Source organism: Canis lupus, chromosome 17 (assembly GCF_003254725.2).
Source record: "Canis lupus dingo isolate Sandy chromosome 17, ASM325472v2, whole genome shotgun sequence".
NCBI lineage: Eukaryota > Metazoa > Chordata > Mammalia > Carnivora > Canidae > Canis > Canis lupus.
The window spans coordinates 22,982,802-23,007,071 of NC_064259.1; the positions used below are offsets into that span (position 1 = coordinate 22,982,802).

Here is a 24,270-nt window from a genome sequence, read left to right on the forward strand (position 1 = left end):
CTCAAACCCCATCCCTGAATGGAAAGGTGGTGATAAATGAGAAACCTTTTAGAGATTCTGATGGTTGGTCTTTGTATCTCCAGGCTTTGCATGGGGCAGTTGAGTTGGTATTGTACATTCTTTCCACTGTTCCCTCATGCTCTTCACTTGGTTATGCCTGGAGTTCCCATGGTAGAGATTCTTGGTGGCAGCAGGCATTTTTCCATACTTCTTTCTTTGTACAAGTTAATTTTGTAGACTTAATTAATTAATTTTAAAAAGATTTTTTAAAATTTATCCATTTGAGAGAAAGAAAGAGCATACAAGCAAGGGGGAGGGTCATAGGTAGAGGGAGAAGCTGACTTCCCGCTAAGCAGAAAGCCCTCATCCCAGGATCTTGGGATCATGATCTGAGCTGAAGGCAAATGCTTAACCAACTGAGCCACTCAGGTGCCCCAATTTTGTAGACTTAAAAAATATATATTTCATGAGGAGATTTGATTACCAGTATATGTTTTATCTATACTTTTGGGTGGTCTGGTAAATATCTAGGCTTAAATAGAGTTTTAAAAAGTATTTGATTTTTTGAAGGAGAGGAGAAAGAATAACTGTTTTTTTTTTTTGACCTGCATATCATCATGTTTTAAGAAGAGAGACATTGTCATGTTGTAAGAAGATAGAGCTTATGTAGAAAGACAATTTTGCTTATCCTTTGAGAAGTTAGGGACATATTTGTAGTGCCAGATTAGCTTGGAATAGTCTTTAAGAATTCCCTTTAGTCTAGTGACAAATTATTTTCATTATGGCTATTGGATGCAGAATTTAAAATTTATTTAAGAGAAGCCAGTTCTAGCTACTCATTTTATTGAGAACTAATTCCGATAGGATTGATTAACTTGATTCTCAGCATGAGTTTGAAATCAGTTTTTAATAGTTTTATTATCATATTTTCCTGGGTTTCCTCAGATTCTCAAGAGAGGCTGCAATGTGAATGACAGAGATGGATTGACAGACATGACTCTTTTACATTACACTTGCAAATCTGGAGCTCATGGTATTGGTAAGTGTGTGGCGAATCTGCTAGTGGCTTCAGGATCTGTATTTGTGTTTGTATAAGCTATGTTTAGGCCAACCAGAGTCCCTGGGGGGCACCTAGCCGATGATGTAATACCCCCTGAACAGGCAGGCATTCAGTTGATTCCTCCTAAAAATCTTGTTCCCTACCTACCTTTTTCTCAGTGTGTGTGTGGGAGTGTCGTTGTAGTCTCCTGATATTTCCCACGTTTTCTAGAGCAGGCTTCTTGGCTGCATTCTTGCTAGGTGAGAGTAAGTGGCAACACCCTAGAACATTCCTGAGAGTTTACAGCAAGATTAGACAATCCAAGCTTTTTCCCAAGCATCCCAGTCCCTACAGACCTCAGTCTTTAGGCCTAAGGAGTAGTCCCTTATATCTAACATATATGCATATATTTTTCCAGATTGGTGTTCAGTGCTTTACCATTGTATAAACCTACCTCTGTTACTTAACTACATATTATGAATATCTCTCCCTGTTTCAGTAGTCTGATATAGTGCTTCTTAAGCTGTTGATGGTGAGGGACTTTTCCCCCCTACAATCCATAACAGACTGATTCTTTTTGTAAAAAAAAAAAAAAAAAAAAAAAAAAAAAAAAGGAATTGTAATAGAAAAATTAAATAAAGACATGAAATACAAGCCCAATTGTTTTTCAAAATGCATGAAATTACATTTCAATTAATATATTCTGAAGAAATGATTTCATGGGGAAAAAGAAAAGAGTTATCAAAAGGACAGAGAAATTATAGTTTGGGACTGGAAGTGGTCCACTGAGTAGCACTGATTTAGTGCATTGCTTTTAATGGTTTTATAGTATTCCACTATGTGGATCACTTACAGTTTAATCAATTTCACATTATTGCACTTTTAGAATAAAATAATTTATTTTTATTTATTTATAGAGTAGTCCAGTTTTTAAATTTTATTCATAGTAAAAAATGCTGTGATGAGCATCCTCACTGCTAAGTGTTTATTTATTCATATCTGTAAGAATGATTATTTTCTTAGAACACATTCCTTGTAAGTGAAATTTTTGTGGTGTGTGGGTATATTCCATATGGTATTTGCTTTGGCTCTTTAAATAAAATAGTAGATAGTCATCCATTGGAGCTTCAGTTTGTACTGAAAAAAAAAATAATCTAGAAAACTTTCTTTAGGTGATATTGATACAGCTGTAAAATTTGCAACTCAGCTCATTGATCTGGGAGCCGACGTCAGCTTGCGGAGTCGCTGGACCAATATGAATGCTCTGCATTACGCAGCTTATTTTGATGTTCCTGAGCTTATAAAAGTGATTTTGAAGATGTCTAAACCAAAAGGCACGTACGACAAGATCACCTTTAGACGTTACTGATTGACTATTTTATTAGTGGCATAAAAATTAAAATTCAAAGAGATTTTTGCTTCTGATCCATCTTGTTCCATATGACCTCTTATCCCATTTTTTTTCCCAGGAATAGTTTAGTGTATCTTTATTGAAGATTAATTGCTGTCATTAAACAGAAGACATTACAGAGAGATACAAAACAAAGTCATGTTCTCTGGGTTTTTTACATCTCTGCAAATTCCCCAGTATCACATGGATTTTTATCAAGCGTAATTGAATCTGTATAATTTTGGCATATAATTCTTTTGTCTTGAATAGCCAGAAATAGAGTAGGAAAGCTGTCAGAGCTAAGCATTGGAATCATAAGGAGTATTTTAGATTGCATTTGGTTCTGAAATTCCAATTCCATTAAAGGATACAAATTCAGGGTATTTTTTCCCCCTTCTTGTTTTGGTGGTGATATCCTAAAATTGAATTCAGACTGTCAAAATTATGGTCCTGGTATTTCAACTTTCTCTCTGGTCCTCTCAGTGGGTCAGTTTTCTTTCTTTTTCTTTTTTTCTTTAAAAAATTTTTTTTAATTAGAGTTCAATTTGCCAACATATTGCATAACACCCAGTGCTCATCCCGCCAAGTGCCCCCCCTCGGTGCCCATCACCCAATCACCCCAACTCCCCGCCCACCTCCCCTTCCACTACCCCTTGTTCATTTCCCAGAGTTAGGTGTCTCTCATGTTTTGTCACCCTCACTGATACTTTCACTCAAATAGGTCAGTTTTCTATTGAGGAAAAAATGAGACAGTAATATTACTCAGTTAAAGGTGGGCAGTGTACAGGGTTTTCCCCATTTGTAGATTTGTTTTAGAGATTCAGTAGCTGAATTTCCCAGAATGTTTGTTTCTTACTCTCATTTGTAATATTGTCCATTTTATTTTAAAATTTTACCTTTTAATTTTTGGTTGATGTTATGAAGAAAGCCACTTGAAAATACAGTGTCTTTAATAACTCAGGAAGCTTTGTCCTGAGTATGTCTTAGTTGTTTGGAATTGTAGGCAGGACATGTAGGGCAGTATGGTTTAGATTAAGGTAGGATTAATGCAACCAGATATATGAAATCCTTGTTACAGAAAACATGAAAAACAGGATTCCCAGATCTAGGAGATTTCTTGTGTCTGAGTATAGCATCATGGTGATTTATTGAAAGTTATTAAAATGTCCTTAAAATTGCAAGATTCTTTTTTCCTACCATGAAGTCCAAATGCCTTTGCTGAATAAAGTATTATGAATGAATATGATTTGTAAGCATTTCTGTATTTAGTCTTTAATTATTCCTGATTTGAAAATTCTGCATTGTTTTACCTACTACTTTTTATGTAAAGGGCCAGATAGGACATACCATAGGCTTTGGGACCACTGCAGCTATTTGATTTTGCAGTTATAGTAGGAGGCTAGCTGTAGAGAACGTGTGAATAAATATTTATGGCCATGTTCCATTAAAACTTTATTTATAAAAATGGATGGTGAGTTGTGTTTGGCCCATGGACCATAGTTTGCTGGTTCTTGACCTAAACCCTACTACTTCATTGTAGCTGTAATGGCATACATGCAAGAGGGTAATGAAAAATTGTATTAAGATCGTTACTTTTACAAATGTGATAGTTGAAAAGTCTATGATAATATCAGTGCATGTTATAATGAAATTTTATTGTACTAAGAAAATAATTGGTAAGCCAGATTGTAATATGAAGATTTAGTTCCATCATGAAATGGTGCTTCTAGTGGGTGGGTTTAGGTCTCATAAATGGCTTAATAAAGTTCTCTCCCCCCAACCAAAAACAAAAACAAAAACAAAAACAAAAAACCCCACAACCAAATCCTGCCTGTCTCCTTTTATATATAATAGTTAAATTTAAATTTTTAGTTAATATACTTGTGGTGTTTAATTGTAGATGTAGATGCCACTTGCAGTGACTTTAATTTTGGAACAGCTCTGCATATTGCTGCGTATAACTTGTGTGCAAGTACTGTGAGATGCTTATTAGAGCACGGAGCGAATCCTGCATTTAGGGTAAGAGATTAATTTAAAAGAATTAAAATGTCTAACATCATTTTCCAGTAAAGAGTTGAATCTGGATGTTATTATAGGACTAATATGAGCAAAGAATTTATGTTTTTGTGCTGCATATAAAGAGTAATGGTGATCAGGTTTATCTCAAATAAATATAAGGCCTAGCAGTGAATTTCAGTCCCCTCATATTGATAAGCTCTATAACATTTCTTTTCATTCAGTGAAGTAAAATGTTCTTTAATGTGTCACCATCCTTGATTTTAAGTCTTTCATGTAGTTTTTTGATATATTTATAAAAAGTTAGCTATCGAATTAAAATGTGTATGTTAAAGTGATATTTCTGTATTAAATCATATTTTAAGTTCTGTTAGAAGTAAATTTTATTTCAGAAAAATTTTAAAAATGCACAGAGTGGAGTAAACCCTTAATAATTAAAGAAAAAATGAATTTTTTCAAGGTAGTCATGTAATTTAGTAAATTTACAGTTAACACACAGGATTGAATTTCATAATCTTCAAGTCTTTTGGTATTTTATTGTCTTCACAGAGTGGCTCTCAATGTTCATTTCCTAAATAGTAATAGCAATGACTTGCTCTGGCAGGGGTTCTTAATTGATTTGATATTGTAATAATTGGGTCTGTGCCGTCCCTTCAAGGGACAGGGCTGGGGCTGGGCAGTGTTTGAAAAGGTCTCCCTCCTCCCTCCTTTCCTCTCCCTCTGCTTACTTTCTAGTTCCCCTCTCCTGCCTACTTCTTTCTGCCACTGTTCCCTCTGCTTTACTGCATCATTGGTTAATTAACCCTCTCCCCTTTCCTTCCCTCTGCCCCCTCCCTCCTTCTCTATTGTGTATTGGGCACCGGGAGAACACAACAATAAATAAAAATCTTTGTCTCCAAAGGGAGTGTAATCTAGAGGGGAGGATGGATGAGTACTTTAACTGTGGTGTGTTGTATTCACTCAGTGGGTTACGATGTGGGAGTGGGCAGAATGCCATGGGCTCTAAGCCTTGGGAGAGCTTTCCGGCAAAGGTGACATTGAGCACTTAAACATAGTTAAGAACTGGCCAGTTAGAGGAGGGAGGTGCAAAAACCTTTTAGGCAAAGAAAAGAGTAGCATTTATGAAAGGCTAGGGGATGATCCCGCAGTTTGGTTGGTATGTGAAGGTGATATGCTTTTGCTTTTCCTAGTAGACTGTTGACAAAACCTCCTTAGTGGAGAGACTATTTTGAATTTAGTAAGATGCAGTGAGGCATGCTATTGAGGTAAATTACCACCTGAAGCCAGAAACAATAATTATTGTATTTTGAAGTTTAATATTTACAAAAAAAAAAAAAAAAAAAAACCAGCCAGCTTGTGGGGCAGCAGTTGCCCTTGGTTCATATTCTGGTAACCACAATTTTAGAAGAGAATAGAATTCCATAATTAATCATGATCAAGCCTTCTTTAAAAAAAAAAAGATTTTATTTATTTATTCATGAGAGACACAGACTGAGGGGGGGAACAGAGACACAGACAGAGGGAGAAGCAGGCTCCATGCAGGGAGCCCAATGTGGGACTCGATCCCTGGTCTCCAAGATCAGGCCCTGGGCTGAAGGTGGTGCTTAAACTGCTGAGCCACCTGGGCTGCCCATGAGCAAGCCTTCTTATGTTAGCATGACATCATCATTGTTTTTATTTTATTATTTTTTTAAACAGAAGTTTTAGTTGCCAAATTTAATAGGAATTAACATAAGTGTCATCATCTTTGAGTTTAAGTCTTTCATTTAGTTTTTGATATATTTATAAAAATATATAAATATTTCATTCTAGAAAGGTGAAGACTTAAAAATCTAAAGTAAGGGATGCCTGGGTGGCTTAACAGTTGGGCGTCTGCCTTTGGCTCAGGGCGTGATCCCAGAGTCCCAGGATCAAGTTCTGCATCAGGCTTCCTGCAGGCATCCTGCTTCTCCCTCTGCCTATGTCTCTGTCCCTCTCTCTGTGTCTCTCACTAATAAATAAAATCTTTTAAAAAAGGGACGCCTGTGTGGCTCAGCAGTTGAGCATCTGCCTTTGGCTCAGGGTGTGATCCCAGAGTTCTGGGATCAAGTCCCATATCAGGCTTCTTGCATGGAGCCTGCTTCTCTCTCTCCCTGTGTCTCTGCTTCTCTCTGTGTGTCTCTGATGAATAAATAAATAAAATCTTTTTAAAAAAACTAAAGTGAAATAGTCATTGTGAATATAGCTTACGACTTACCAGTATAAGGTTTAAAAAAAAAATTCCTCCCGTCTTTTTATCAAGAGTACATATTTGTGCTATACATACCTTCAGTATATTTTGTATATTTTCTTTGAAATCTGAAATTCTTTAAAATAGTCCTGTCGCCATCCCAGAAAGTTGGTAACATGCCTTCTGCCATATTTCTACTTGAGACCAAACTGACTTGAATTTTAAAACAGAAACTGTGAGGCACATGCAAACTAAGTGTGTTCTAAAAGCTTCAGTCTTTCATCCATATGGAGCATTTGAAGATAATTATCAGCAGAGAAAACAAGGAAAAGAAGTTTCTCAGCAAAAGAATCTTGATTCATCATATTAAAGGAAGATTATAGTCTGTAAATTCTCTCGTAAAATCTAAGTTTTTTGGTTAGGGATAATAGAGGAGGTATACCATGTTTGAGGGAAGGATAGCCCTAAGTAGGAGAAAGGCTGTGTCTAGTGGGTCCTAGACATGGATTCAGATGTCACCTCTGCCAGGAATCATGTAAATGACTTTGAATGAGTCATTAACCTTTCCTTGCTAAATTTCCCTAATTGGCAAACTGGAAATGTTAGTAATATTTTATTCGGTTAGTTGGTTATTGTCTCTCCTACTACAATATAAACTCTCAGTGGGCATGGATTTTTATCTGTTTTATTCATAAGCTTTTTCTTGATGTGAGAATCAAATGACAATTTATACAATAGGATTTGGTTATATAAACACCACACACATATTAGTGGAAGTATTAGTGGGATGGTAACAACCATTGTATCTTGTTGCAGGATAAATCCAAGGATGCAGTCTCTCCTTTATAGTGAGACCAGAGCTCTTTTTTTGATTATAGCCTGAATTTTAGAAGTATTGAAACTGTAATTTCTGCTCCTGAAATCTGAGTCACTCCATGAGGGGGCAGGATAGGTGAGGTCCCACAGCCGTGGCGGCAGCTGTGGCACAGTGGACAGAGTCTTGGATCTGGGTCTGGGAGGCCAGTGAGTGCCATGACCTCTGTCTTTGAACCCGCCTTCTCTGAACCTGTGCAGCCAGGCATGCTGTCCACTCATGACCTCCGCACTTGTCCTTCCCTGAACCTGGGCTGCCTCCCCCGACCCCTCAGCCTGTCTAGTCCTCCCATATTTCCCTGGGCCTCTGCGTACCTGCATCTTAGCATTGCACCTTCCTGCAGCTGCTCTGCATGCACACACGCCACTCTCCTGGTGTCCCTCCCCCACCCGTCCCTTCCCCCCTGCCACTTTTCACCACTCAATGTAATATACCATATGTTTTACTTGTTTGATTGTTCGCAGTCTGTCCCTCCTCTCCTCCCAGAAGGTGTGCTGAGGACAGGGCTTTTTCTCTTCACCGTGGTGTCATTAGCATTTAGAGTGGTGCCTGGCATGGAGTAGATGTTCAGTAAATTGTTTGACTAAATATACACGACAAATGTATTTAATTTCAAAAAAATTTTTTTTTAAATTTCAAAAATTTTTTGACTTTTATTTTTAAAAATGTGTCTGACTGCATCGAGCTGTCGGTGATACGGATTTCTCTGTATCTGTAGAACGACAAAGGACAGATCCCTGCTGATGTTGTCCCGGACCCTGTGGAGATGCCCCTAGAGATGGCCGATGCCGCCGCAACTGCTAAAGAAATCAAGCAGATGTTGCTGGACGCGGCGCCCCTGTCGTGCGAGATCTCGAAGCCGCTGCTTCCAAACTGTGACCGCATCACCAGCAGGGCGATGCTTACGTCCCTTGGTCTGAAGTTGGGGGATCGCGTGGTTATCGCCGGACAGAAGGTAGGGGAAGTAACTGTGGTCTCCGAAGCCATGTCCGAGGTCGCAGTGTGGGTGGCCCGTGTGCCACGGCTGCAGACATACCGGCGTGGCCAGAATTTTGAGGTTTTCAAAAAAGGGCAATGTGTAAACAGAAACATACTTAATGAAAATGGGGAAACTGAGATGCCTGCTCACCGTGAAGTATGACCTAAGAACATAAGCTCCTTGGGTGGAATAGTGAAGGCCTCTCTGTTGGGGTGGGGAGAGGGGAGTATGTAGTGCTGCTGAGTGTACTTGGAGGCAGGCGCTGAGCCATTGCTGAGCCTGGAGGGTTTCCCTGCAGCCCCACTGCCACCCTCAGGGGGTTCCCCCCCCCCCCCCCCCCCCCCCCCGCCAGGACTGCCTGGGAGCATTGGAGCAAAGGAGACTCTTACCATTCATAGATGTTTGGTCTTGAGATCCTATAAATAGAAGAATCTTAGATATTATTTCAACCTATAATAGAAAATGCACATGGAAAAGGGGACCCACCCCCTTGCCCTGGCCTATTGAAGATGCTCCAGGTGCATCTGTTCCGTGCCACCCCCCCCCCCCCCGTGTTCTTATGGCACTCTTGTTGCCATTCTCTCTTTTTTAATACCTCATATGGAAGGGCCGTTCCATTTTCTTTAATTTTGGAGTTACTAGGGAACTGGGTTCATCATAGAGAATGGAATGGGGAGTCCTATTTCCTGACACAGTTAGATGTAAATATTTGGGTGGGCTTGTGGGAAGGTGACAAAAGGTTTCTCAGAAAATGCTGAAAACTAGAAGTTTGATTTACTGAGAAAAGTGCTTCAAAGAGGAAGGTAAACTCCAAACAAACGATTGTGTTGAGAATGACATTTACCAGCTTCCAAAAGAATATATTCATAGGACATTTGTTAGCTTTTTTTTTAAAAAAAAGCTTGGGATTAATATTCAGCCTCTCTAGTATTCCTGTGCTATGTCTAAGAATGGATATTTAGAAGGGTTATTCTGTTGTTTTATTTTACTTTTTATTTTGGATAATTTAAAGCTATACAAAAGTAGAAGCTGAACGTGTATGTCCCATTTAGCTGGGTTTAACTTGATTGTATCACAGCCAATCTTGCTTCTGTTATACTTTCTCTCATTCTGTTGTTTGCCTTTTCATCCTCTTAGGAATGTCTTTCAAAGAGTAGCAGTTTTAAATTTGATGAAGTCCGTTTTACCAACTTTTCCTTAGACGGATTGTGTGTGTTTAGCATAGCTAAGAAATTTTCTACAGTGTCATAGGACAGTAGAAGATATAGTACATAGATATTCTCCCAGAGGTTTATAGTTTTAGATTTTACATTTAGTTTTATATTTAATTTTGAATTAACTTTTGTAGAGTACTAGGTTTAAAGTTTCTCTCTCTTTTTTGTATCTGATTCTTCCAGCACCATATTTTGAAAAGACTATTCTTTCTCTCTTGAATTGCCCCTACCCTTTTGTCACCTGACCTTAGATGTATGGGTATATTTCTGGATTTTATTCTTTTTTTTTTTTTTTTTATTTCTGGATTTTATTCTACTCCAAGGTCCAGTGGTTACCCTTTCTTTAGTACTACCCTGTCATGATTGCTGTAGCTTTATAGTAAGTCTTACAATCAGATGTTGTTATGCTTCAGGTTTTTATTTTTCTTAGTTTCTTTGTCTTTCCATGTACACTGTAGAATCAGCTTATGGATTTCAAGTCATACAAAGAAATCCTGCTGGGATTTTGAATGAAGTTGTGTTGACATAGATCAGTTGAGGAGAATGGCTATTTTAAAGATATGGAGTCTTTAAAACACAGGCACAATAGAAATGCCTGCATGGCTCAGTTGGTGAAGTGTCTGTCTCTTGATTTTTGCTCAGGTCATGATCTCAGGATCATGGGATCAAGCCCCTGCATCAGGTTCTGTGCTCAGTGTGACATCTGCTTGAAATTCTTTCTCCCTCTGCCCCTCCTCCAGCTCATGCTTTCTCTCTCTCTCTCTCAAATAAATAAATAAAAAACGTCACAAGTGTAACATATCTCTATTTTATAGGTTTTCTATTTGTTTTGTTATTTTTATAGTTTTAAGCATTTATTTATTTAAATTTTAGGTAGCTAAGGGTTGCCTGGGTGGCTGAGTTGGTTAAGCATCTGCCTTCGACTCAGGCCATGATCCCATGATCTCTAGGTACTGGGATCTGGTTGAATCAGGCTTCCTGCTCAGTGAGAAGTCAGTTTCTCTCTCTTCCTCTATCCCACCCTTGTGCTTTCTTACTTGCTTTATCTGAAATAAATAAGTAAAATGTAAAAAAAAACCCTTTAGGTATTTAATATACAGTGCAATATAGGTTTCTAAAGTAAAATTCAGTGATTTGTTACTTACATACAACACCCAGTGCTCATCACAATCAAGTACCCTCCTTAATCCCCATCACCCATCTAGCCCATCCCCCACCCACCTCCCTCCATCCACCTCAATTTGTTCTCTATTGTTAAGAGTCTCTTTGGCTTGTTTCCCTCTCTCTCTTTTTTCTTTCCCCCCTTCCCATATATTCATCTATTCTCTAAAATTCCACATATGAGTGAAATCATATGGTATTTGTCTTTCTCTGACTGACTTATTTCACTTAGCATAATACACGTTATTCACTTAGCATATACACACATAATACACACATCATTGCAAATGGCAAGATTTCATTTTTGATGGCTGAGTAATATTCCACATATATATGTGTGGGATATATATATATGTGTGTGTGTATATAAATATATATATATATATATATTCCACCTCTTTTTTCATTAATCAGTTGATGGACATTTGGGCCTTCTCCATAGTTTGGCTGTTGTTGATAATGCTGCTATAAACTTTGGGGTGTACATACCCCTTCATATCTGTATTTTTGTTATCCTTTAGGTAAATACCTAGTAGTGCAATTGCTGGATTGTAGGTTAGTTCTGTCATTAACTTTTTGAGGAACTTCATACTGCTCTCCAGAGTGGCTGCACCAGTTTGCATTCCCACCAACAGTGTAAGAGGGCTCCCCTTTCTCTGCATCCTTGCCAACATCTGTTGTTTCTTGTGTTGTTCATTTTAATTATTCTAATAGGTATGAGGTGGTATCTCATTATGATTTTGATTTGTATTTCTCTGATGATGAATGATATTGAGTATCTTTTTATGTGTCTGTAAGCCATCTGAATGTCTCCTTTGGAAAAATGTCTATTCATGTCTTCTGCCCATTTCTTACCTGGGTCATTTGTTTTTGGGTGTTCAGTTTAATAAGTTCTTCATAGATTTTGGATACTAACCCTTTATCAGATATGTTTTTTTAAAGATTTTATTTATTTATTCATAGAGATGCAGAGAGAGAGAGAGAGAGAGAGGCAGAGACATAGGCAGAGGGAGAAGCAGGCTCCATGCAGAGAGCCTGACGTGGGACTTGATCCAGGGTCTCCAGGATCATGCCCTGGCCTGCAGGTGGCACTAAACTGCTGCGCCACCGGGGCTGCCCAGATATGTTGTTTACAAATATCTGCTCCCTTTCAGTGGGCTGCCTTTTGGTTTTGTTGATTTTTTTCTTTTGCTTTTATCTTGATGAGACCCCAATAGTTCATTTTGCTTTTGTTTCCCTTGCTTATGGTGACATGTATAGTAAGGAGTTGCTACAGCTGAGGTCAAAGAGGCTTCTACCTGTGTTTTCCTCTAGGATATTGATGGTTTCCTGTCTCATATTAAGGACTTTCATCCATTTTGAATTTACTTTTGTGTATGATGTAAGAATGTGGCCTAGTTTCATTCTTCTGCATGTTGCTATCCAGTTTTTCCAGCACCATTTATTGAGGAGACTGTCTTTTATCCATTGGATATTCTTTCCTGCTTTGTTGAAGATGAGTTGACCATATAGCTGGTCATCATATATATATATATATATATATATATATATATATATATATATATATATATATATGTATATATATGTATAGCTGTACATTAATGGGTTCTGTATTCTGTTCCATTGATCTATGTGTCTGTTTTTGTGCCAGTACTGTACGTCTTGACTATAGCTTTGTAATGTAGCCTGAAATCTGGAATCATGATTCCTTCAGCTTTGTTTTTCTTTTTCAGAATTTCTTTGGCTATTTGGGGTCTTTTGTGGTTCTGTATAAATTTTAGAATTGTTTGTTCTAGCCCTGTGAAAAATGTTGGTGGTGTTTTGATAGGGATTGCATTAAATGTGTAGATAGGTTTGGGTTGTATAGACATTTTAACAATATTTATTCTTCTAATCCATGAGCATGGAATGCTTTTGCATTTCTTTGTGTCCTTTTCCATTTCTTTTATAAGTGTTCTATAGTTTTCATAGTACAGATCTTTTATTTCTTTAATTAGATTTATTCCTAGGTATCTTGTTTTTGGTGCAATTGCAAATGGGATCAATTCCTTAATTTCTTTTCCTACTGCTTTCCTATTGGTGCATAGAAAGGCATCAGATTTCTGCACATATGTTTTTATATTCTGCAACTTTACTGAATTCATGTATGAGTTCTAGCTATTTTTTGGTGGATTCTTTTGGGTTTTCTGCATAGAGTATCATGTCTGCAAATTGTGGGAGTTTGACTTCTTCTTTGCCAAACATAGTTTTAAGCATTTAGATATTGCTATATTTTATTAGGTTTATACCTAAGTTTTTCATGATCTTTGGTGCTATTATAAATGGTGGTGTTTTGGAAGTTTCATATAGAAATGCAGTTGATTTTTGTATATGGACCACACATTCGGTAACTTTGCTAAATTTATTAATTCTTTTGGCCTTTTTTTTTTTTTTGAGTGCTTGTGGATTCTTTGGGATATCCTATGTAAATTATCATGTTGTCTGAATAGAGACAGTTTTATTTCTTTCCAATCTGTATGCCTTTCATTTCTTTTTCTTGCCTAATTTCGTTGCCTAGGACCTCCAGTATAATGATGAGCAGAAGCAGTAAGAACTGATAAACTTGCCCTGCTCCCAATAGTAAGGAGAAAACCCAGCCTTTCGTCATTAAGTATGATAATTGTTAGCTGTAGACTTTGTGGGTATCTTTTATTAAGTTGCGGAAGTTCTTGTCTAATCCTGGCTTACTGAGAGTCTTAAAAATTATTATTATTATTATTATTATTATTATTATTTTAAAGATTTTATTTATTCATGAGAGACAGAGAGAGGCAGAGACCTAGGCACACGGAGAACAGGCTCCATGCAAGGAGCACAATGCAGAACTTGATCCCAGAACTCTGAGATCATGTCCTGAGCCGAAGGTAGACAATCACTGAGCCACTCAGGCATCCCTAAAAAAATTATTATTATCATGAAAGATGTTGAAATTTTCTAAAACCTTTTTATGTATATGTTGAGAGAGTAAGTTTCTTTCTACTCCTTTCAGTCTGTGAATATGATAAATTATATTGATTACTTCTCAAATGTTGAACTAGCCTTGCTTTCTCATGATAAATCTTACTTGGTCATGATGCTGGATTTGATTTGCTGTATGTTACTGGATTCTGTATATTGCTGCATATGATTTGCTCTTATTTTGTTGAGGATCCTTGTTTCTGGTTTTCGTATCAAGGTAATGCTGGGAATGAGTTGAGAATTAATCCTTCTGCTTTTATATACTAGGTTTGTGAGGAATTGATTATTTTTTCTTTAAATTCTTTGGTAGAGTGCAGCCTGGGTGGCTCAGCAGTTTAGCGCCACTTCCAGCCCAGGGCCTGATCCTGGAGACCCAGGATGGAGTCCAACGTCGGGCTCCCTGCATGGAGTCTGCTTCTCCCTCTTCCTCTCTCTCTCTCTCTCTCTGTGTCTCATGAATAAATAAATAAAATCTTTAAAAAATTCTTTGGTAGAATTCACTGTCAGAGTGTTTTTCGTTGTTTGGAAAGTTTTTTTTTTTTTTTAAGATTTTATTTATGAGAGAGAGAGAGTGTACAAGCAGGGGAGCAGCAGAGGGAAAGGGAGAAACAGGCTCCCTGATGAGCCCCGAGGAGGGGCTTGATCCCAGGAGAGCTGCAGACAGATGCTTAACTGACTGAGCCACCTAGGTGCCCCTTTTTGGCAAATTTTAAACTACAAATTCAATTCAAATGTGAGCTTTGACAGTTTGCATCTTTCAAGAAATTGGGATTTTTATTTTATTTTATTTTATTTTATTTTATTTTATTTTATTTTATTTTATTTTATTTTATTTTATTTTATTTTATTTTATTTTATTTTATTTTATTATTTTTTTATTTATGATAGTCACAGAGAGAGAGAGAGAGGCAGAGACACAGGCAGAGGGAGAAGCAGGCTCCATGCACCGGGAGCCCGACGTGGGACTCCATTCCGGGTCTCCAGGATCGCGCCCTGGGCCAAAGGCAGGCGCTAAACTACTGCGCCACCCAGGGTTCCCCATTTTATTTAATTTGTTAAATTTACAGGCAAAGGATTGTTCAAAGTATTTTTTTACTATTCTTTAAATGACTGAGGGAATGTAATAATGTCTGCTTTCATTCATGATGTGTGTATTTTGTGTCTTCTTTCTTTAGTTTCCTTGGTCCCCAGATAGAAGTTTATTAACCTTATATACGTTTACAAAGAGCCAGCCTTTGGTTTCATTGATTTTTCTCTATTGTTTTTCTGTTCTTAATTTTTTATATTTATTGTTTCTTACCTTCTGCTTGCTTTGGATCTTCACCTTCTAATGTCTAAAAATGGAAGTTTAGATAATTGATTTGAGACCTTTTCTAATACAAGTGTTTAATGCTATAAATTTCCCTCTAAGTACTGCTTTTGTTGCATCCTACAAATTTTGATATATTGTGTTACCATTTTCACTCAATTCAAAAAGTTTTTAAATTTCCCTGTGATTTTCTGTTTAATCATGGGTTATTTGAGAGTGTATTGTTTAATTTCAAAATAGTTAGAAATTTTCCAAAATCAGTTCGTAGGTGCATACAGATTTAGGATTTTTATGTCTTTTTGGTGAACTGACTCTTATTGTTATATAACACTTCTTTTTGTCCCTGGTAATATTCCTATTCTGAAGTCTACTTTGAGAGAATTGTTTTTAAAAACTTCCATGGTAAAGTTGCAAGAGTAGCACATTTAGAATTACTAATAATCCTCAAAATTATTGTGATTTATGTTTTCTTTAGGTTGGAACATTAAGATTTTGTGGAACAACTGAATTTGCAAGTGGGCAGTGGGCTGGCATTGAATTGGATGAACCAGAAGGAAAAAACAATGGAAGTGTTGGGAAAATCCAGTACTTTAAATGTGCCCCCAAATATGGTAAGATAGATACTATCTAACCTAATGATTTAAGATAGTCAAATTACTTTATTTTTATTTATTTACTTTTATTATTTTTTAAAAAAGATTTCATCTATTTATTTAGAGAAAGAGAGCATAAGCAGCGGGGAGGGGCAGTGGGAGAGGAGAGAGAATCCCAAGCAGATTCCTCACAGAGCTTGGAGCCCAGTGTGGAACTTGAACTCATGACCCTGAGATCATGATCTGAGCTGAGATCAAGAGTCCACTAAATCAACGGGGCCACTCAGGCACCCCTACTCTTTTATTGTTTTTAAGTAAAACTTTCCTTCTCGTTACCTGTGTAGTTAATGAAGGGGCTGCCCTTTTCTTGCTATGAGCAGTGCAGTGATTGGGAAATGGTGTCTCATTAGGAGTACAAATCCTCCTATAAATCCGCTCAGGTGCTTTTATGGCTGAGGGAGGGACTTTGTTATCAAGGAAGTACAGAGCACTGGGGGTTGACAAACTTGGAACCTTGGAAAAGCAAGTGAGGCCAACTTTATAATGTATTCTTGAGGTGGGATGATTCTTTTTCTGACAGATGTTTGTTTAAATTCATATTCTTTCTTTCTTGTACACACACACACATGCACACACACCTCTTGACATTGAATTAAATTTGTCACTTGCTATGTTGTAAAGATTTTTCTTTGCCATGAAATATTCTTCTGGAACATTAACTTCCCTGGTTGCACAATATTTCAATTATAGCTCCACAGGGAGGCACTCTGATCTGGTGCTGAAGTCCTTGCTTGGAGTCTGACTGCTTGGGTATGAGTCAGCTTTTCTACCTACCAGCTATGTGACCTTAATTCTCTCCTTGTGCTTCAGTTTGTCTTCTATAAAATGGTGCTAATAATACCTCAAGAGTTCATATGAGAATCAAATATGTTGATAAATGTATAAAGCACTTCAAATAGTGCTTGATTCCCTGTAAGCACTCAGCAAATGGTAGCTATTGGTTAGCTGTTATAAATTTATCAAAATTACCACTTTCCTTTTGTGATAAACTGAAAATGGAGCATGATTGTTTGATCTATTAATTTTTTTGTTTATAAAGATATTTATTGTATAAAATTTGAAAAACATAAAAACATAAAAAACATTTGTTTATAAAGATATTGTATAAAATTTGAAAAACATAAAAGGAGGAAATAAAATCACCCGTATATTTCTTCTGTTTAATTCTTTTCACAAACTTTGGATTATATATAGTTATATATTTTGCATTTTTATTTGACATGTTATTAGAATTCCCCCAAATCATTAAATATTGTTTGAAAATGTGATTTTTAATGGCTCCATTTCCTTTAATTTTTCCAATTTAATGGGTAAAAATTTCTGTTTGAATTCATATTTCTTTGTGGTAAAATAAAACACTTAAAATGTTTTGTTATTTTATATATATATTTGTATATGTATATATAAGATATATGTGTATTACACAGGATAACACATGTGTGTATTATATAAAATATATATTATATAACACATATAACATATAATAACATATATAACACACATATGTAATTATATATATAATATATATATATATAATACACACACACGTGTGTGTGTGTGTGTTATCCTGGCAATTGCCAAGAAATAGTTGTTCATATTATATATTCATTATATAATTGAGATAGTGGGTTTTAAAAAACTTTAGAAAACAAATACATATTTAAGGTATTAAACTCTTAGAGTTATTACAGATATTTTGCCCAGTTTATCATTTGCCTTTGAACTTCATTTCAAGTGTTTTGGCATAGAGTTTTATGTAGTTAAAAGACTTTTTCTTTATAACTTCTTTTTTTTTTCTCTTTATAACTTCTTACATTGGTTGTATGCTGAGATAGTTCTTTCTAATCCAAGGATTAATTTAAAACTATATATTTTATTCTTCTGAGTGTTTTACTTTTTACACTAAATAATTTAACCCATTTGGAACATATTGATTAGTTATGTGGAACTAAGAATTTAATTTTAATTTTCCTCTATTAGCTAATTTTGGCAACTGTCAAGGAGACTGAGGGCAAGATCAAAACTACTAGCAACACACAGGGCAGATGTAAATCAGATTCATGGGAAATGCTTAGATTGTAACAGAATGCATGTTGTCCCCAAAATCTCATCATCCCAAGGAGAAGCATACTTGATGAGGACAAAGCCGGATACCCCAAGGACCCTGCTTCTGTCCCTTTTACATGCTTAAAGGCGAGTTTTGGGGGGCAAGGTTCATGTGTTGGATTATGTAAAAATGGGAGTTGCCTTGACTAAGCAGAAGCCAAAGAATTTGTCTCTTCTCAGCAACAGTTTTGTATTTTCCCTTTCTCTCTCTCTAACTCTGTCATTTTTCCTTGGCTTGCTTTGCTTCCTTTAGTATAAATTAAATTCTTATAAATGCTATAGTCTGTTTCAGAACTATTTTGTTCAACACATATTAGATTTTTTTCAATTGTAGACATTTTAAAATAATGTTTAAGTTTTTTTTTTTTTTTTAGAGCAGTTTGTGTTCAAAACACAATTGAGAGAAAGGTGGAGTAATTTCCTGTGTATCCCCTGTTCCCATGCATGCAGAGCGACTCCCATTGTCAGTGTTCCTTCACCGGTGGGGACCTTCCTGCAAATAGAGGGACCTACACTGACTCATCATCATCACTCAGAGTCCATAGTTTACATTGGGGTTCACTCTTGTTAATGTACATTCTGTGGTTTTGGATAAGTGCTTAATGACATGTCTCTCTCATTACAGTGTCATACAGAATCTATTCACTGCCTTGAAAATCCCCTGTGCTCTGCCTGTTCATCCTTTCCCTGCTCAGACCCTAGCAGGCAGGGGGAGGGACAGAGGGAGAGGGAGGAGCACACTTCCCACTGAGCAGGGAGCCCTACTTGGAGCTTGATCCCAGGACCTTGGGATTGTGACCTGAGCCGAAGGGAGATGCTTAACCAACTGAGTCACCCAGGGTCCCCTAGAAGATTTTATTTTTAAGTAATTTCCTCACCAGACTTGGGGCTTGAACTTGCAACCCCAAGATCAAGAGTCACATGCCTACTGACTGAGCCAGCCAGGCACCCCTGATTTTTCTGATTTTAAACACCTACTGACTTCATACTATGAGGAGAAAGACTGGGTGCTTTCATTATTCTAAGTCAGTTTTTTTCTTGGTTTACTTCTTTGTTTTGGTGGAACACATCCTCTAGTAGCTTTTGACAAAGGACTTGTGGGAGATCAATGTTTTGAAATCTTCCATTCTAAAAATATGCTTATTTCTACCCTTTTACTTCATATGATAGTTTGATGGGAAAAGGAACATTAGGTTGGAATTTATATTCTCAATATTTTGAAGGTTATATTCTATTGTCTGATGGAGTTTGGCAAATTTTTCCTGTAAAAGGCAAGAGTAAACATTTTAGGCTTTAAGGGCCACACAGTCTCTTGTTCAATTATCCAGCTCTCCTATTGTAGTGAAGAAGCAGTTGTAGACAGTGTGTAAACATATGGATTCCAGTAGAACTTGACAAAAAGAGGTTGTAGGCAGGATGTGGTTGCTAGGCTCTTAGTTTGCCCACTACTCTCTTGAGCTTCCAGTGTTGCTATGTAGAAGTGTTAAAATCTTTCTTCTGTTTTTGACCTTTTACTTCTCTTTGGAAGCTTTTAGTATTTTTTCTCCTGTTTATCATTTTCTTTTTAGAGTTTATATTGTTTTTATTCCTAACTAATTAATATTTTGGTGGTGTTTTGGGAAGAGTTGTGGTATAATAAAATGGGCCATGTTTATCTAGAAATTCATTACTCTTCTCTTTAAAAATAATCCTTCTTATGTATTTGTTTTAGTTAAGCTGTACAATTATATGTCAAGATCTGAGAAAAGGCCTATTGGTACTTTGATTAGCACGAGTTAGTTACAGGGAACTTTAATCCATATTCTGCGTGCATTTTGGGCTTTGGTTGTAGTCAGTCATTGCTCCAAATTTAGTTTTGATTCTCCCAAATGATTCATTTTATTAAAAAAAATAGAAGAATGAGAACTTACATAGGTGAGGTTTCACATACTATATAAATCCTTTAAAGCCATAGAATTAAATATTTACTTTCTAAGATATTATGTGGAATAAGATTATGTAGAAATTTTCTTAAGACCTTGAAAGAAAAAAAAGCCACATAACTGTCCTCAGATTAAGAAAAAAACATTCATTAAAGAACAGTATTCTGATATTAATGACAAATTAGAAAGATAAATCGAGAGTAGTCCGTTCTCATAAATATGTTTTGGTTTGCAGTTTTTGCAGTCTTTCTTATACTCACACAAAATCTTTTCCAGATAAATCATAATGTAATTAGATATATAACTTCATTTTTATTTTCTTGATTTAATTTTCATACTTTTCTATATTTCTCTACGACTTTTATTGTTTTACCTATTGGTGATCCTGTTGCCAGATATTTGTTTTCTCCTACTTATGAATAATATTGCAATGATGACATATTCATGTATACGGTCTTTTCCTCCTGTTTGGGTTATTTTTTCCTGATTAATGTCCAAAAGTATAATTGAGTCATAGTAGTAAACTAGAAATTGTTTTGGCTCTGGAAATTTATCTTTTCCTTATAACATAAAAACATAACTGTGTAACTTTTGTGCACATCTCTAAGCATTTCCTTATAACTGATGCCACAAAGCGGATTCAGTCAGAATTTTTGTCTTCCAATAAGATTGTATGAATTTATATTTCTAGAATATAAAATAATTTCTGTCTTCCAACCTTTGGCAATTTGTTGTAACTATCATCACATTGTTTTGTGTGTGTGTGTGTGTGTGTCTGTGTGTGTATTTGACAAGGAAAAGAATTAGAGAAAAGAATAGAAACTCAAGGAAAATGTGATAAGTGGGAGAAGAGAGAACATTGTGGATAAGGCAGAAGATGTAGGAAAATCAGGAGAAAGTAATGTAGAATCGAGGGAGGAAAGCATTTCATGATCAGTAGAGAAAGTCATATAGTTAGCCCTTTTTAGTTATTAACAAAGCACTTTTGTTTGTTGATTATTGAGCATTTCTACAAACTATTTTAAAACAAGTTTTTTTAAAGATTTTATTTATTTATTCATAAGAGACACAGAGAGAGTCAGAGACATAGGCAGAGGGAGAAGCGGGCTCCCTGCAGGAGCCCGATGTGGGACTCGATCCCAGAACCATGGGATCATGACCTGAGCCAAAGGTAGATGCGCAATCACTGAGCCACCCAGGCATTCCAAAACAAGTTGTTTTTAATGTATATATTACATTCTAGTCATAATGTGTCCTTGTTAAATTGTAAACACCCAATGGAAGAGTGTGATATACACATTATGACTTTTTTTTCTTTTTAAATATCTTAGCCAGATAATCTATGTATTTATAGTCTATATTCACTATCTCTGATGTCTGTGCATACTTATTTATACTGGACATTTTACTGCCTGGATAAACTCCTTTCTTAAATGGAATTTTATACTCCAGCCTGCTGTAGATGGGCAGCCCCCCTCCCCTGGTCTGTATGCCTCCCTTCCCCAGCACACAAACTGTACTGTTTCTGACTGTCAGGAGCTGAGGGCTAGCCCTTTTGGGAGGATTACATTTTATACTCAAGAACATTTTTTTTATGTCTCGACTGTGTGTAAGGCACTGAAATTAGGTACAGTGTGGGAAATGCAGACATGAGTAACATTTGAATTTTGTCTTCCAATGGTGTACAGTCTGGAAGAGAGATAGGACATGACATAAAAAACTGTCATGTGGGGAGAATATTGTTAAAGGAGACACAAAGTGACACAGATAAAAGTGCTTATACTGTAAAGTGCTCTGTTATTTGCCGGTAGCTTAGTCAGAAATCATTATGATGGAAAACTGTTACCTTCACTCATTTCTCTTTTCCCTGAATTTCATGTAATACCTGATGGTGCATCTTTTATGTGATTCTTAAATTACCGTGTATGTTGTTTATCTTGACAACTAGATTGTAAGCTCTCTGAGGACAAGTACTGCGTCTTACTTTTTTCCTGTCTTTACCTACAGGACACCTGGTAGGCACTAAAAAATAATTTAAAGATCTATATTACCAAATGGTTGTACTTACCTTTTTATTTGATGTACTTTTAATTGCTTAACACTAACTCAAGCTCTGCATCCCTCTCTCAGGTATTTTTGCACCTCTTTCAAAGATAAGTAAAGCAAAAGATCGAAGGAAGAATGTAGCACACACTTCTGGAAAAACTGTGCCTCTCATCAGGTCCCAGAAAATCGATGTAGCTCATGTCACGTCAAAAGTGAACACTGGTAGGTCAAACCAGAGAGTTAAATCTCTTCTTCAGTGTTTTTATTTCATTTGCAGAATGCCTTATATTTAATGTGCTTCACACTTTTTTTTGTTAGATAACTGTGGAACCTGCATTTAATAAAATCTGCACCTTATGTGTTTTTAAATGTCAGTCTCATGGTTTATGATTTTCATTCCTGACAAGAGAGTTTTACATTTTTCCTTTCTTTTCTTTCCTATCACATGCATCCCTTCATCACCCCTTAGTCTAACTTCCAAGCTAGATTTTATACCTCCAATAAAGCCTTGTAAACGCAACTAGCTTTAGCTTTAGGTTTCTCACCTATTCAAGAAGTTTAGTGACTTCTTTTTTAATCAGAAGAAGTCCCAACTCTTTAAACTGGCAGTCCGAGTCCTTCCTGTATATAAGGGAGTCTCTGGATACCTTCATAGTTGAAGTTGAGTCCTTCTCTTCCCTCCATACTTTGTCTCGTGCTATTTCTCTGAATACAGTAATTTGACTTCTGCCTTTGGAAGTCCTAGCTGTGCTTTACCTCCTTATTCATATGCTATTTCTCTAAGAAAACTTCTCTGGTGACCCAGATCACTTCTATGCCTCCATTCTAACTTTTTGTACACTTGTATCCCTACCACAGAATTATTTGTTAGCTTGGGTCTTGTCCTCCAATTGCTTTATTTGTTCAGATCTTTTATTCTCTCAGCAGAATTTTAAAATTTAAAATGGACTGTGAGAGTATTTTGTGCTTTTGTATTCACTGGAGTAGTACATAGCATAAAATAGGTGCTCGGGAAGTACTTGCTAACTTATCAGTGGCTGAAGCAGACAGGCTTCCTGCCATGATTCAAGGATTTTGTCCAAGAATTGGTTGGCCTTTCCACTCTCTTCCATTGAGTTATTTAAATAGCTCTGTGTCAGTCTGTACTTCATAACTCCCATAGTTTAAAAAAAATAAATCTTGATGTCTTGTAGAGGAAAGCTTCCTACCTTATTCTTGAATAGTGCTTTAGCTGTTTGGATCCTTGTAAATCCACATTTCCATATAAATTTTGGAATTAGCTTTTAAGTTTATTTTTAAAAATATCTGTTGAATTTTTATTGCATTTAAACCATTAAGTCAGGATGAGCACTGGCTGTTACCCTATATGTTGGCAAATTGAATTTAAATTAAAAAAATGCTAAAAAAATAAATCATAAGTCAATTTAGGAAGAACTGACATCATTACAATATTCAGTCTTTTAGTTTTAAGCTTGGAATATTGCTTTATTTAAATAGGTCCTTTAAAAACATGTCAATAGGATTTCTGATTTTCTCTACAGCTATTTTATACCAGTTTTCTCAGGTCTGTTCCTAGACACTTCATACTTTTTGATGCAATTGTAAATGGTCTTTTAACCTGAAACCCAGAAGTTTACAGCCGTTATGGAAAGAAGGCCCAAAGAGAAGCCCTCTATTTCTGATCTAAAGTTCAAGGAAGGGTCTTCTACTAGATAGAAAATAGAGGAAATCACCCCCCCCCCTTTTTTTTTTTTCTTTTTACCCTTTTGGTCATTCCCACGACAGTCCTTAGGCAGTCCTTCATGGTGTTATAGCAGCAGTAGATAGCAAGGCACCTGAAATCCCAAGGGAGGGGAACACTTCTCTCTGACCAGAGAAACTGTGGTCCCAGGAATGTGGATGGATTCCCAATAGCTTGTCTTCTCTTTTCTCACTGCTTGTTCCTAGAGGCAGAGTCAGTCCCAGGAGACTATGACAAAGCAGGGATACTAAAGCCTAGGTATCCTGCCCAGATATCAGGAAGGGGTGCCTCTGGACACAGGGAAGGGGCAGGGAGACTATGGAGAGGAGGGAGCTCACAAAGCAATCTCAAAATGTTGGGTGTGAACTCCTGGCTTGCTCTCAAGTTTTGCATGTGGATCTGACCATATAGGCTTTGGTCTCTGGTCTCCACTGCCCAGATCCCAGGTACTACTGGATGGTACAAGTGAGAAAGATCCCAAAAAGCCTTTGGAAACTCAACTGACATTGGAATACAGTGCACAGAAGGTGGGTAGAGATGTCCAGCCTGAACTGGACTGAGTTGACTGCTTGATAATACAAAACAAACATTCTCTATAAGACTTAAATAAGACC

At 36.6% G+C, this 24,270-nt stretch overlaps 1 protein-coding gene across 15 annotated transcripts in view; it reads left to right on the forward strand.

The window, feature by feature from the left end:
* Positions 1 to 24,270, forward strand: part of CLIP4 (CAP-Gly domain containing linker protein family member 4) — a 100,192-nt gene that overhangs the window by 32,318 nt on the left and 43,604 nt on the right. For all 15 annotated transcript variants that reach the window (XR_007403159.1, XR_007403155.1, XR_007403157.1 and 12 more), the window contains exons 4-9: positions 946 to 1,039; positions 2,212 to 2,373; positions 4,330 to 4,448; positions 8,247 to 8,483; positions 15,664 to 15,799; positions 22,000 to 22,137. Coding sequence is in view for 9 of the 15 variants with exons in the window: in XM_049095938.1 (XP_048951895.1) it covers positions 946 to 1,039; positions 2,212 to 2,373; positions 4,330 to 4,448; positions 8,247 to 8,483; positions 15,664 to 15,799; positions 22,000 to 22,137 (886 nt within the window). In the remaining 6 variants the exon portion in view is untranslated. The remainder of the gene's footprint in view (positions 1 to 945; positions 1,040 to 2,211; positions 2,374 to 4,329; positions 4,449 to 8,246; positions 8,484 to 15,663; positions 15,800 to 21,999; positions 22,138 to 24,270) is intronic.